The sequence below is a fragment of the Leuresthes tenuis genome, unplaced genomic scaffold (genome assembly GCF_036924035.1).
Source record: "Leuresthes tenuis unplaced genomic scaffold, fLeuTen1.0.hap1 SCAF_7, whole genome shotgun sequence".
NCBI lineage: Eukaryota > Metazoa > Chordata > Actinopteri > Atheriniformes > Atherinopsidae > Leuresthes > Leuresthes tenuis.
This window is the reverse complement of record NW_027325361.1, coordinates 3,140,370-3,154,268: the sequence shown is the minus strand read 5'-3', so window position 1 is coordinate 3,154,268 and position 13,899 is coordinate 3,140,370. Positions and strand designations below refer to the sequence as shown.

The 13,899-nt window shown below is 42.3% G+C and overlaps 3 protein-coding genes across 3 annotated transcripts in view; 2 read left to right on the top strand and 1 right to left on the bottom strand.

Annotated features, from left to right (window-relative positions):
- Positions 1-13,899, top strand: part of pycr3 (pyrroline-5-carboxylate reductase 3) — a 404,375-nt gene that overhangs the window by 84,350 nt on the left and 306,126 nt on the right. The window lies entirely within an intron of this gene.
- The window catches only part of LOC140311520 (GDP-L-fucose synthase-like), a 344,973-nt gene that overhangs the window by 98,689 nt on the left and 232,385 nt on the right, over positions 1-13,899 (top strand). The gene's annotated exons all lie outside the window — the stretch shown is intronic.
- The window catches only part of nos1apa (nitric oxide synthase 1 (neuronal) adaptor protein a), a 166,905-nt gene that overhangs the window by 41,225 nt on the left and 111,781 nt on the right, over positions 1-13,899 (bottom strand). Inside the window, exon 8 of the mRNA XM_072388897.1 lies at positions 7,564-7,725. Within this exon, the coding sequence (XP_072244998.1) occupies positions 7,564-7,725 (162 nt within the window). The remainder of the gene's footprint in view (positions 1-7,563; positions 7,726-13,899) is intronic.

Here is a 13,899-nt window from a genome sequence, read left to right as displayed (position 1 = left end):
AATTCCAACAAACAAGAACAAGATCAGACCGAGCGGCATTTTAAAGCAAGAAAAAAGTGCTTCATTCTGAAGGATAACTTCTGCAAAGTTTGACTGATACAAATAAGATGAAAAGATAAAGAACTCCTGATTATTTCCAACCTGTGCTTCCTTTAATCTGCTTTCTATTGTCATATCTTACCCAGGAAGATGAGCTAATTCACAAACAACAATCAGAGAAGCTTTTTATTTGATTTATTTGATTTTATTTTTTGTGACCGCCTGTTAAAGAAACAAAAACTAAACAAAAACGTCCTCATGCTGCAGCTCAGGACTATTCTGGCACTACAAGCGTTCTCAAAGAGTGGATTAAGCACAAACCTTCAGTGTTATCTGGTCGAAATTGTAAAAAAAAGAGCAAATAGACGAGCATATCAAAGGAATACAGTGAAAATGCTACACAAATGAAGAATGCACACCATCAGAAAGCAGTTAAAACTTCATTACGGTGCATGTTCAGATCACATCCTGCAAGAAATAAAGTGTCACGAAAAGAAGAAGCACAGACAAAAAGCCAATTAAAAGGAGCACCACTTGTGCTTCAAAGAGGGGGTCCCTGGGTAGTAAACCTGCAGCAACCCCTTTTATCAGAGTGTCCTGAAACTGAAGGAGCTTCCAGCGCCTGAAAGGACTCGTTAAAGCTGTAATTAGGCAGCGCATCTCTCTGCCTTTTCATGGCTTTCATTGTTCAAAACTATTTCCCCGGAGAACAGCACCCAAGGAGCAATTTTCATCTGCTCTCACAACAGACTCGGAGGTGTTCCCTTCATCTTTCCTCCTGCAGAGAGCAGAAACATTTACATTCACAACGCCTCTCTTTGCAGGTTTAACTGCATCTTCACCTCCGTTTGTTTTTGGACGTCAGCAGAGTCAGGACCTGCGCACCGTCTGCGTTCTGGAAGTGCACGATAAGAAGAAAAAGTGCGTTCATGCTACATTTAGCAGCACATCTGAGAAGGAGAGTCGGGAAGGTGTCCTTTCAGAGTACAGAGGAAGGGGGGGTGAGGTTTGAGCTACGATCCGAGCTACAAATCATTCGGTTTTTGCTTCAATCTGAGTTGAGGCTGAATATTTTCAGTCATTCCAGCTGTGGAGACATTTGGCTGCAGTGCTATGATTGATTGCTGCTGCCTCTGATGCATTTTCAGTTACCTTTAATGTTTGTTTCATGTGATGTGCAGTTGGAATCAATTTGCATCTATCTGTGTATTGTTGTAATATCGATTTTCTGAGCGGCTGCAGGGAGCCTCTCTGCCTGAATAAAGGTTGGTCTGGTGCCATTCTTTCTAATCTCACTTTTTATTGGAGGCTTCTGCCTTTGACACATTTTTGACACCATTAATAATTGCATTACAGAAAGTTTGTAATGGGAAAAGTTGAGGTTGGAATGAGCAGTGAAAGCCCACAGAAACAGAGGAAGGGCCACTTAACCCCTGACCCCAGCCTCAGAGCACCTGGTGTCCAAATGCCAACCACTGATGTAGAAACTTCCCAGCCTGGAAGATGAGGCTTACTGATACCAGTTCCCTTTCAGACCAGACCAAAGAGCAGTGGCTTCCCCTGGTCTCAGGGATTTACAACTGGCTGTACACTGTGATTCCACAGGTTGATGAACTCTTTACAGAGAATTATCATCACTGCCCACGCCGGGTCCCTTTTATCTTGAAGGGTTTAAAACCGCTCCAGTGGCTTGTCGCCTCCGATTGTGTCTTCTGTTTGGAAGGAAATGATCATTTTGCTGGTGCAATGATGAGGAAACCTTTAGAAAGGCTCTTGTAATGTGTGTGGAAAGAGACGGAAACGGAAACAAAAAGGAGAAAGGAGCAGCGATTCGTGTATTATTGAAAGGTGGAAGGACTGGAGTATCGGACTGGTGAATGACTCCTCCTCCTGAACCAGGGCTGTCCTGAAAGGTAGGGAGCAAGAAAGTAGAGGATAGAGAAGAAGAGTTGAAAGAAACCTGGACGTTTCCGGAGAGGCTGCAGAGTAATTGCAACAGCAGCTTTCACAGGCCAAGAGTAACTCAAGAACGGTGGAAAAAAAGGAGGTTGTGTTGGGAAAAGTGAAGTAGAAGACGCAACTAGGGAATGAAATATCATCAGGTGGGGAATAAAAACGACACACAGAGGGGTCAGATTCCATAAAGCAGCTAATTTCATGACTTCATTTGGAGTGAGCAGTGATTAATGTTAGCCAGCTCGCTAATTTAGCTCAATTTACTTTGACCTCTGCTTGGTCTCATCAGCGGGGTTCAACAACAACATTTTTCCAGCTCCCAAGTAGCGCCGCAAAGTATCCCCTCTTCACCCCATGTGGTAATTCATCCCATAATAAGCAGGGACAAACACTTTACTTCACTGCTTTCAAACATCACTTTGCAAAGCAGCTGGTGAAATTAAGCAGCTAAGATCCACAGAGGACAGACGGAAATTACATTTCTGCAAAATAACTGCTGATTTTAAACTCAATCAAACCATTAGTTTCTCTGTGAAATAAAAAAACAGTTCAACTCTTGAAAGGACCAGTGTTTTACAACTAAGATCATGAAAAAATGGCTTCATTTTCATTATTCAACACTAATGAAAAGTGTAAATGGACTCAACTAACTGACCACTCAAAGTGCTTCAACACTACATGCCACATTCACCCATTCACTCGCACCCATACAGCACATCTTAGTCTATAACTACGTCCTTTCTACTCATTCACACACATTCATACACTGATGGATGCATCGGTAGGCAACGTGGGGTTCAGTGTCCTGCCCAAAACAGCAGTGCAGCGCAACAGCCAATCATGTACTGTTGCCAGGGTAAATAAATAAATATTGGACCAATCAGTGTCGCAGAATTTTATGGTCTTGGGGTGCTGAACTTCTCTTCCTCCTGAGCTGCAGTCGCCCCCTGAAAACAATCATAGTTGTACTAATTATTACATAGATTTTCTGTTTCTAGATGAGCTTTAATGTTAGACACAAAGCAATGGAGTCGGAACTGTAAAATAAATAAAACTCAACAAAGGAGTAGCGAAACAACTGTTTTAACTTCTTTAAAGAAAATATGAGTTTGGTTCATAGAAGCTGTAAATAAATTTGGATGGATTTCCAAAGGTTGTGAAACATGCAAAAATCAACATTTAAAAATCACCGGCTGCTCCTTTTTAAAGACAAACTTACTGTTAGTAATGTCAGTGGCTAACGGGTGTTTCTGCTCAGTCTAACTAATGTTGCACTGATTTATCTGGCTTTATGTCATTGTCACAGTTCCAAATAGTTGCTTTGCTATGATATGGCAACATATTGCACTCAAGCTAGCGTCTCTGCAACAATCAGTGGAGAAGAAACAAGATCATTATATCTGCAAACCCCAAAGAATCAACAGCATCTTTCCATCTTCCAGTGTGAAACGTAGGCAGAAGCCAGGATGAGCATTTGGTCTGAATCAGTATAAGAAAACAAATACATGGTGTTTAGGGCTGTAGCGATACTCTGATCTCACAATACGATAAGATTTTATTTGATTCGATTCAATACGATTTAATACACATCATTTTCTGAAAGCTTTTAAAGGGACAGTTTGATTTGACTGTTGGTCCGACCTTTGAACCGGAAGGACAACACCACCAGACAAACGGAAACAAACAAACATGTCACAAACGTGTCTTCAGCGTAGGCAGACTCATGTTTATGTTGTGAATATTACATCATCAACCTGCTTGTTTTACTTGCTAAATACCATAAACACAAATCCAAATTCTCTAATCACAAACCATCTTTTTTCAATTTTGAGAAGGAGCTCAAACAATAAATTACAACAATCCTACATTCTATAAACAGAAAAGCCATCAAAACCACTGAGTTATGCACTTTATACAAAACAGTGATAAATTAGTTCATAAAAATGTTATATAATGTGACCATCCTGGAATTGTTTTGTATTATGTTAATGTTCTGTGTTTTCACTAATTGTAACGTCTGACTTTTCAATAAAGTTTGCTAAAAAATAAATAAATATATATATAAATATATAAATATAAATATTTTTATAAATAAAATAAATATAAATAAATAAAATAAATATATATATAAAAATATATCGCAGTATCGATAAAATTGCTCAGCCCTAACGTAATATTACATCATCAACCTGCTTGTTTTACTTGCTAAATACCATAAACACAAATCCAAATGATCTAATCACAAACCATCTTTTTTAATTTTTGAGAAGGAGCTCAAACAATAAATTACAACAATCCTACATTCTATAAACAGAAAAGCCTTCAAAACCACTGAGATATGCATTTCCTGCCAAAAAGTCAGTGATGTAACATTTTTATGAGCTAATTTATCACTGTTTTGTTTAATGTGACCATCCTGGAATTGTTTAGTATTATGTTAATGTTCTGTTTCACTTATTGTAACTTCTGACTTTTCAATAAAGTTTGCTTTAAAAAAAAAACCAACAACAAATCGATACTTTCTCAGGAAACAAAATATCGATATATATCGCAGTATCGATAAAATTGCTCAGCCCTAACGTAAACCACGTACTCCCTCTCTTCTTTAGGATCTACATCAATAATGTGTACAATGTAAGCTGAACTAATCAGTGTTTTTTCATTTCTTCCCCAGTGTTGACCTTCAGTGCCACAGTGAGCTCTGCTTCCTTATTAATGCCACAGAGAAGAGGCCTCGGGCAAGTTTGCTCCCACCTCTCAGAGGCAGTTTGATGCCACAGATACTTATTCTTTGCAACAAACAGCCCTAAATTTTTAATTCTGGTCATTAATAATTGCATCCTCATGTGATTAGCTTCAGTAGACTGAAGTAGCTGGTTTCTCCTCTTCAGATTTAAAAATAAATAAGTGTCTCGACTCTGAAAACATCACAAAAACACCAAAAAATATGATGATGTAACAGCCTACGTGCTCATTGTCCTCATCTCTGGTAGCTGTGAGAGCACTGCCTGGCTGAGTAAAGATGCTGCCTGGACTTCCCTTGCTACTGTATGTCCAGATGTGACAGATGTGTCCCCAACACACCACAGGAGTTCAAAGACACAACATCTTTCAGGTAATAAAGCCCCTGAAGCAGCTCCAGGTTCAGTCTCTTCCCTGAGAAACACAGCTGAGGATGCTCTGCTGTCACATCAAGCTGCATCTGCTCAGCTTCTCTCCAAATATCAGAAGGTTTAAAAGTTTAAGCGTGTCGTCACACTCCTACTAACGTAATTATAGGGCCCGCTAAAATTATTTTGCATTAGGGCCCGTAGCAGACTTCTTTAGCCACTGAATCCATCCATTTTCTGTAGGGCAGCTGGAGCCCATCCCAGCTGCCATTCAGCGGGAGGCAGGGACGCCCTGGACAGGTCACCTGTCCATCACAGGGCCCCGCAGAGACGAATCAGACAAGCTAGCTCACACTCACCCACAGAGAGAGGCCGCCCACATCACCGGGCAGCCCACCGTTCTGCGTTGGATGACCTTGTTTAGGACGAAAGAGGGAAAAATAGCCAGGAAATCAGAACTGGAGAGGAAGCAGAGACCAATGTTGATGTGAACTGGGAGAGCAGCTCAGTCAGCTGGAGACCATTTCTTAAATGGAAAGAGAGGAAAACCTCAGCACGGACACACTCATTTGCAACATTAAAAAGGAAGTGAAAAACCTCCTTTCATGTGCCAAAGCTCTGACTCGTTAAGATTTTTACATGAGCGGCGACCTCTGGCTTCCTCGCTGCATAATTAATGACATTTATGTGTGAGCATGATCAATCTGACCGTGTGAGCGCTCAGCTGTGGCAGCAGTCTTTCAGGTACGACTCCCACAGCCCTCTCTGGAAGGCGTGAGACATCAGGTTTGTTGAGTTATGAAGCAGCAGTTTCTAAACCCAAGGCCTGACAAACTAGAAGAAGATGTATTTTCTGATCCAGCTCATAAGCCAACAGCCTTCGTGTTCCCGAGCCCCCGCTCCCTCTGTGATATATGTCTGCGGCCGACATATCCCTTTCCAGAGCCTTACCTGACTGCCTTTACCTTGATAAACAACATTAAAGCTTCTTGTGGGTCGGTGCACCTGGGAGAGCGGCACAGTGCTCTCTGCCTCTACATCTGGCACCAACAGGTCTTCAAAGCACAGAAAATAAACTAGCTCAATCATTTCTTCATGGCGTCATGACAGAGGACGGCGTGGCACAGCAAGGTTTAAGCAAATCTTAAACTATCTTTCCTCTCCGGTTCAACTGGTGTGAGACACCCTCTGTTCTTCTTAGCCTTCAGTGAGCCAGACTTTCTTCTAATCTTTAAAGTGGTCCTGGTTCTCCAGGTTTTCTGAAGGTCTTTCAAAGTTTTTCTTTGGACATTCGCTGCTTTTTCACTCATTTTGAGTCCAGTTCTTTTTTATTTAAGCCACTTAACTCTGAGCTATGAAGCATTCAGGCAGAAAAAAGGCTCCTAACTCAAGGGATGAACCAGTGTTGTGTCGACACAGAACAGACAACTTAGCAAAGAAGCCATTTTAAACTGGATCTTTAGGCACTTTGTCACAAAGACACATCATTTGTTCCCATTTCTTTAGCTGCATCTATGAAAAACAGCAAAGAAAACACAGTTTGACAGACAGAAAATAGGATTTCTGCAGCAACAAGGTGATTCCCAAAGAGCTATTAGCTGAAAACTTGGCATATCTCAGCATGGTGTGCAGTGGGTCCTTAAAACATTTGAGGAAACTGGACAAGTGGAGGACAAAAGAAGAAGTGTCAGGCCTAAAAAACTATCTACAGCAGATGAACAGGATCTGAAAGTGATGTCCTTAAGAAAGAGGAAAAAATCCAGCTGTGACCTGACAGGACCTGAGAGATGCATCTGGACCTTCAGCTGATCCATCTACTGTTGGCCCAAGCCTCATCAGAAATGGTCTCCATGGAAGGGTGGCTGTCAAGAAGCCGTTCTTAAGGAAGGGAAACAGGGAGAAAAGGCTGAGCTGTGCCAAATGACACAAGAAGTGGACTGAAAATCAGTGGCAACAGGTCTTATGGAGGGATGAATCCTCCCCAGAGCCCGGACCTCAACATTATTGAAGCAGTGTGGGATCATCTGACAGAGAACGGAACAAAAGGCAGCCCACATCCAAAGAAGAGCTTTGGGATGTCCTTCAAGAAGCCTGGAGAACTATTCCTGAAGACTACTAGCTATAATCTTGACAGCTTGGTCAGTCAATCTGTAGATAGCTTCAAGCAAAAACTGTAGGACAGTAAATATAATATGCTGAGCTGCTCTAGGATGCCAAACAGACAAGGCTGCACATTAATGAGCATGAAACTCATTGTTCTAGTGACCTTAAATTAACTGTATAAGACCAACAGTTCCTGAGGCAACATGCAGAACACTCCAGCTTTAAGCACCACTCATTATGGTAATGATTCTTAGGTTATAAGTAGCTGCTGAAAGGTAATTGAGTAACTCTTTAAAGTACCAGGACGAACTCTTCAGTCTCCTGTTCAGTCTTTCTGGATGAAAATAAAACGTACCTGAGCTACAGCCACTTGTGTCTGCTGCTGTTGCTGCTGCAGCTGCTGCTGGAGCAGTTGGATCTGGTGGTGGACAGACAAGGGGGCGCCGGGCGGCAGCGTGCCCGCGGCCGGGAGCAGCATCCTGGGGCTGGACACCAGCAGTGAAGCCTCCTCTGAAGCCTGAACCCAGCATGAAAGAGAAAAGATGTGGTTACTGGATGAAAAATATCAAAGAATTTGACCTTTGCTATATACAGTAATATAAATCAAAATCAATTAAAAAAAACCTTCTTTTGAGTGAATAAACTTTTCTGTTCTGAGAAAAGTTGCAGCTGAGGATTCAGCGAAATCATTAATGAATGAGAAACAGGACCAAAATGCCTCGGAGAACAGACCATCATCAAAACAACAGTCTGAATTCAAAATGTGGCGATGCTGATCAGTTGCATCAGTGTGGAATGAGATGCTGACAGAAAATGTAGATCAGCAGTCCTGAAATGATCTACTCCGGCAGTAATGAGCTTTGGGACTCGGTTCCATTTCATCTAAGGCAGGAAGCAGCCTGATTGTCTCAAAGCTTGAGTAACCTGTGTAAATTACTTCTGATCCATCACTGAAACGGTCAAAAAGATGTTTTTATTCACACAAAAGCAAGAATACATGGTTAGTGTCACTGATGGTGGAGGATAATGATGGAATCCAAGGGAACCACTGCAGAAACCATCCGAATTTAAATGACTAATCCTTTCATTTCCTGCCAAAAAGTCAGTGATTACAGGGAATAAAGAGCAGGCACTTCGGCTGGAGCCCAAAGTGGGTCTTAAAACATAAAGAGGTGCGATGCACAGCAACAAATAACCCTCTAAGAGCATCACTGAGACCTTCAGGGGAAAGAATGAAGCTGCATCAGAGCAAAGGTTGTTTCACTTCCACACGTGAGCTGGAGTGAACATGATGTTTGACTCAGTCTCACTTCTGTTTGGTTCAGCTCGGCTTTCTCTGGAGGAGGAAATATACGTGAACAGTGGGAGGAAAAGGTGGGAGGAAAAGGTGCCTCAGCGTGACCGGATCTGTCATCGAGGTTGGACCCACCGTAAGGAATCTGTGAGATACCTTCTGTGGATATGTGCGCACGTGCATGGGAGGAATATTTGACTGATGGCCTGTCAGAAATGGCTCTTTTAGGTTATTCAGAGGAAATGATCTATGCTGACAGCTATACGGCATCATCTTTGTGAGTTAATGGACACTGATGAGCCACAGATTCCATCCAGCTGGGAGCAGATTGACCTCTGGGAGGATCCTCCTTGGACCCTTTGGGTCCTGTGAGGAGGGCTACAGGCCAGGTAAATGACCCCGATCCAGAGCTTTTGTCTTTTCTGGTGATCCACTGTCCTTTTCTTCACTAAATCAGCCTCTTTTGTAACATTTCCTCGGTCTGTGATGGCGATCCTTCGTCCACTCACCTGGAAAGTGCCTGTCCTTTCTCAAAGGGTTTTTCATGACAACTTTAGATCAGTTCAGGTTAAACAGCAGAACTTTGCCATGTTTCCAGCTCATGTGGTGTCACAAAGTCCAACTGGGAGTGGGTTAGACGTTATAGATGATGTGTGAAGGACAGAAATAAGGAATCGGTCACATAAAGGCTCCTTTCTGCTGAAGCAAAAACACCTTTTTTCCTCTCGCTCTGAGAGTTCTGATGAAACACTTGAGATAACTGTTCAGCTGTGAAGCAAAGCATGTTTAACAGGATTGTGGCGGTGCCTTTGAAGCCGTCAGTGTTGTCGGGCAAACTGAGGCGATTTAGTATCTGGAATAAGATAATTTAGCACTCAGGAGTAACAGAGAGGAAGAATGATGACGGGTTTGGCTTCTAAGCACCGTGGACACAGGAAATAATCCCAATTACAGAGAAACAGACAGAGAAGCCAGACACAAACAGAGTGTCAGCTGCAGATAAAGACAAAACACAGATGGGAAACGCAGCTTTATGAAGTCACCCCCATCCCTTTCCTATAAGGAACATCACTAATTACTATCCTGTCCATCCCAAACTCAACCCAAGGAAGGTTTAACACATTACAACCACGTCATAAAAGTATTTACAGTTCACAGAACGACCACAAAAAGGAAGCTAAGCAATCATGAAATAAGTGCCGTTAGTTTTACAGCTCTGCTAACATCACCCTTATGACCTGGTTACCGAATAAACAGGCCAAACCGGGACCAGAGCACAAGATTTACTGTTTCTTTCAAAGCAATCGGGTTCAGGAAGGAAAATTAGACTCTGACAGCTGAATGTGTGGGAATAAGCTTTGAAGTGGGCTGGAAAAGTTTCACTCCCTGTTGTCACGCAGCTTTAAAAACACTTCCAATAAGCCACCGAAAAATATAAAAAGCCAACGAAAGAGTCCCTCTGGGCAAAACGGATTTTTCTTTTACGGAATAGCTTGACCTGTAATTACAGAAAAACGCCTGGAGCCGACTGCGAGAACTCCAAGAATGTCACAGCACGGTGAGCCCAAACAGCTGGGGAGATTGGATGTCAACTACTCCCGGGGGGCACTGAAAACCCATGTAGGATACAAGAGTGGGTACAGTCCCAAGGATTAGGGGAGGAAACTCTAAAACGTATCCATGACAACCATAACGGAGCCTGAAGGCAGGAAGTGAACGCTTGTTTCTGAGCTTGCCTGCATATTCAATCCTGTTTCCTGCACAAAATGCATCAATTATTCTGATTCTTTCATTCTTTTAGCCGAGGAGAAGAGAGAAAACACAGAAAGGAGCAGAGTCATGATTCAAACTGGTGCTAAAATAGTTAAAAAAGGCCAAAGAAACACCCCAAAACTGGTGTGTGAAGGGGCTGAAGCCTCTACCTTACAGACTGCTGCTGCATCCACTGACTGATGAGGAGAAACCAGGAAAGACTGTTTATATAAGAGGGGGGAGAGTCAGACAGAAAGGGAACCAAAGACAGATGAGGACGGATAAAGGAAATCCTACAGCTGTGATTACACTAGCTGCTCTCAGACTGTCAAACAGACATAAACCCATGCTGGAAAACACAAAGGGTTTGTCAGGCTCTGGCTTCCTTCACCGCCGACAGCCTCGGCTGCAGATTTACAACTTCATTAAGAGCTCTTGGGAAAAAGCCTTTCTTTTTTCGCAGCTCTGTCTGTAATGTTGCACCACGCTGTTAACATGAAGAGTCATTATACAGAAACAGCAGTGGAGAGGATCCGGCTGGAGTGAAGGCAGGAACATTTTCAGACAATAAAATAAGAAGAAATCCTGATCCAGGACCTGAGAGGCCTGCTGCAGAGGGACTGGAGGTGATTTCTAATGCTTCCTCCACCTGCTGCTTCTCCTGATCTACTCTGTAATGCCTCAGACTTCTGCTTTCTTTCAAACATCATGTAACATTCAGTCTCACAGGTTCTGAAACGGTGAAACAAAATGTACCCAACGATCCTTTCTGTGATGCTGTTCAACTCTAATTATAACAAACCTGAGACCCTCAGCAGCAAAAGGAAACACTTTGCAGGATTTAGGATCCATGTGCCATTAAATTGTAGCTGCTTAGCTGCTGCTGCCCTTTCCCAATATGGATCCAACTATAAATATATTGGTGCCGATCAATAATTCATACCCAGGTAGAAGGAAAAATAAGGGTCTGGTTGTAAGATCCTCAAATTTGCAATAATCTTACACTCAAGGGAAATCTTCCAGAGGGTTTTAGAAAACATAAAAGCTGCCTGTATGCTCTGTTCTGTGCTGAAACACAGCTGAAGTCCAAGGTATCCTACATTTCCCATCTTGTTTGCCTAACTAACAGCCGCCTCGTTACTTTTTAATGGTGCTTAATGACCAAAATTAACTCACAAAGCCTTTTATGTGCAGCAATTCGCCCCAGTGGCCGCTTTCAAGACTCAGAGCTCTGTTAGTTTTATTTCAAGCTGCCTGATCAGAGATCGACTCAGACCAGGAAAGCATCAAAGAAGTCATTTACACCCGACAGAAAGCATTAAACTGTGGGACTTTAAACCCTGTTAAATTGCCAATTTAAAAAACAGAGCATCGCTGTAATTCAGACTGAGTCACGTGACGTTCAAAGTCAGCAAAGAAAATCGTAAACGGCGCAACACGCATGGATTCTGAGCGTCAGCCCTCTGGTCCAGTCACTGAACGCTTTTTAAACAACATTTAAAAAGCAGCCGCAGGTTGTGCTTCAGCCTGAACGTGAGAGGCTAAAAAATGTGAAACTTCATGTGTCTTCTGCTCTGAACATTTCTGATATTTATCTAGAACAGTTGAGTCCTACGAACAGAAGCCAAATAAACTCTGTGGCTCTTCTTGGCCCTCATGTCAGGCTCTTGTGGTTTTGGTCTGAGAATGAGAATTAATCCCCAGGATGTTGTGCTCAGGCTGTCTGAGACACTCCCATCACGTGTGGAATATCCGTTTCTTTACGCCTCTTCTTCGGTTTTTTTGCCACCAAAGGTCAGAGTTCAGGTTTTTACAGGTTTGAAAAGCAGGTTTGGTGTCCTTTTATCTTCTCTTTGCCTCAGAAGGGACATTCTCAACCCGACGGTGCTGAGTTCTGATGAGGTTTGTGTTTTTTTGTGTTTCTGTGGCTGTAAATCCTTCATTCACAGATGATTATATAAAATACGCCTTTATAATTGGGTATAAACACAAGAGTCGGCAGTTATTGAATTAAACTAAAGCTTTAATTCAGCAATTTGCTCAAACAGATCATATTTACACATAATTTGCAACCAACACATTCAAGGACAGCGTGTTCTCTGTCATATTTAACCACAACAAATGCATAAAAACTAGCAGAAATTCTAAAATGATTGATAAGACTCGATGGGGTAAAACAGGCCAGGAGCACCGTCAGCTGGACCTCGAACAATCTTGATAAATTAAAGGGGAACTCCGGTATTTTTAAACCTTATTTCTGGCATGAAATACGTTCATCTGCTCACCGAGAACAGTTTGGTGAAAGTCGGCGTCCTTCTGAAGATATTTAGATAACTGGAGATCCATATAACGGAGTGAACGGGGCTTAGAGGATGCAGCCTCTAAATAAGGCATTATCTGTCTTTATTTCACCAATACTTTAAGAAGAATGAATGAATGAACGTGTGCTATAGCTCTGTTAGCTAATAGCTTTCATGCTGTTGTCCTTCAGGGAAACAGGTGAGCTCAGGGATCTTTCTACATAAGCGTCACCTTGGATGACGTCATTGACGTACGAGCTTGTTTACAATCAGCTAACTTCACACAGAGTTTGCTGCTGATAGTTTTGTTCAACATGTTAGAATATTTATCAGATTTGGACGACGGCTTTGAGTACGATGGACGTTCTTACCGTTTTGAGCCAGAGTATAAAGAAGAGGAGCTCCTGGAAAGGAGGATGCAGAAGCAGAGAGAGGAACAGCTAAAAAACAGACCGCGAATCGATGCTAACTGATGGTGTTCTTGTAGATGATGTTTACTGATGCCAACAGAGGAGCAATGCCTTTGTTGCTCTTCAGCACAGCCCCCGATAGCCTCCAATAACAACAACACAGCAGCTATGAGCTAACAGAGCTATAGCACACGTTCATTCATTCATTCTTCTTAAAGTATTGGTGAAATAAAGACAGATAATGCCTTATTTAGAGGCTGCATCCTCTAAGCCCCGTTCACTCCGTTATATGGATCTCCAGTTATCTAAATATCTTCTGAAGGACGCCGACTTTCACCAAACTGTTCTCAGTGAGTAGATGAACGTATTTCATGCCAGAAATAAGGTTTAAAAATATCGGAGTTCCCCTTTAAACACATAATTGAAGTTTGGAGATATATACCATCTTAAATCTGCATTTTAGGAAAATTACAGTGTTTTTCAGCTCTTACAGTGCTGACTTCTCTGCTGTTTGTATGTTGCCTGTTACATTCTGGGTTACTTGGCTTACTCAAGTCCACACATTGAGTCCTCACCCCTTTGATAAAGATTGTTTTAACTACAGTTTATAAGCCTGAAGCTTTCCACCAGTCAGGGGGAACTGAATAAGTCTCTCAGATGAGAAGTCGTAATGCTTAAGCACTCCGTATTACCATGACCTGGAGGATGAAGCATCCACACAGACATTGCATATGAGTGCAAAGTGCAGGCTAATGGCGCACTAAAATGATGCATGATGATTTAAGCGTCTGGTTGGGTAATCAGTCCTCCTAACTCAACTCTGACAGCATCACCTTTCTCACAGTGTAATATTTCCTCTGCTTTTCTTATCAGTTAACAGGAGGAAACTCTGCACGGCTCAGACAGAACAACCTCGCTGGGATGAAACCAGATCA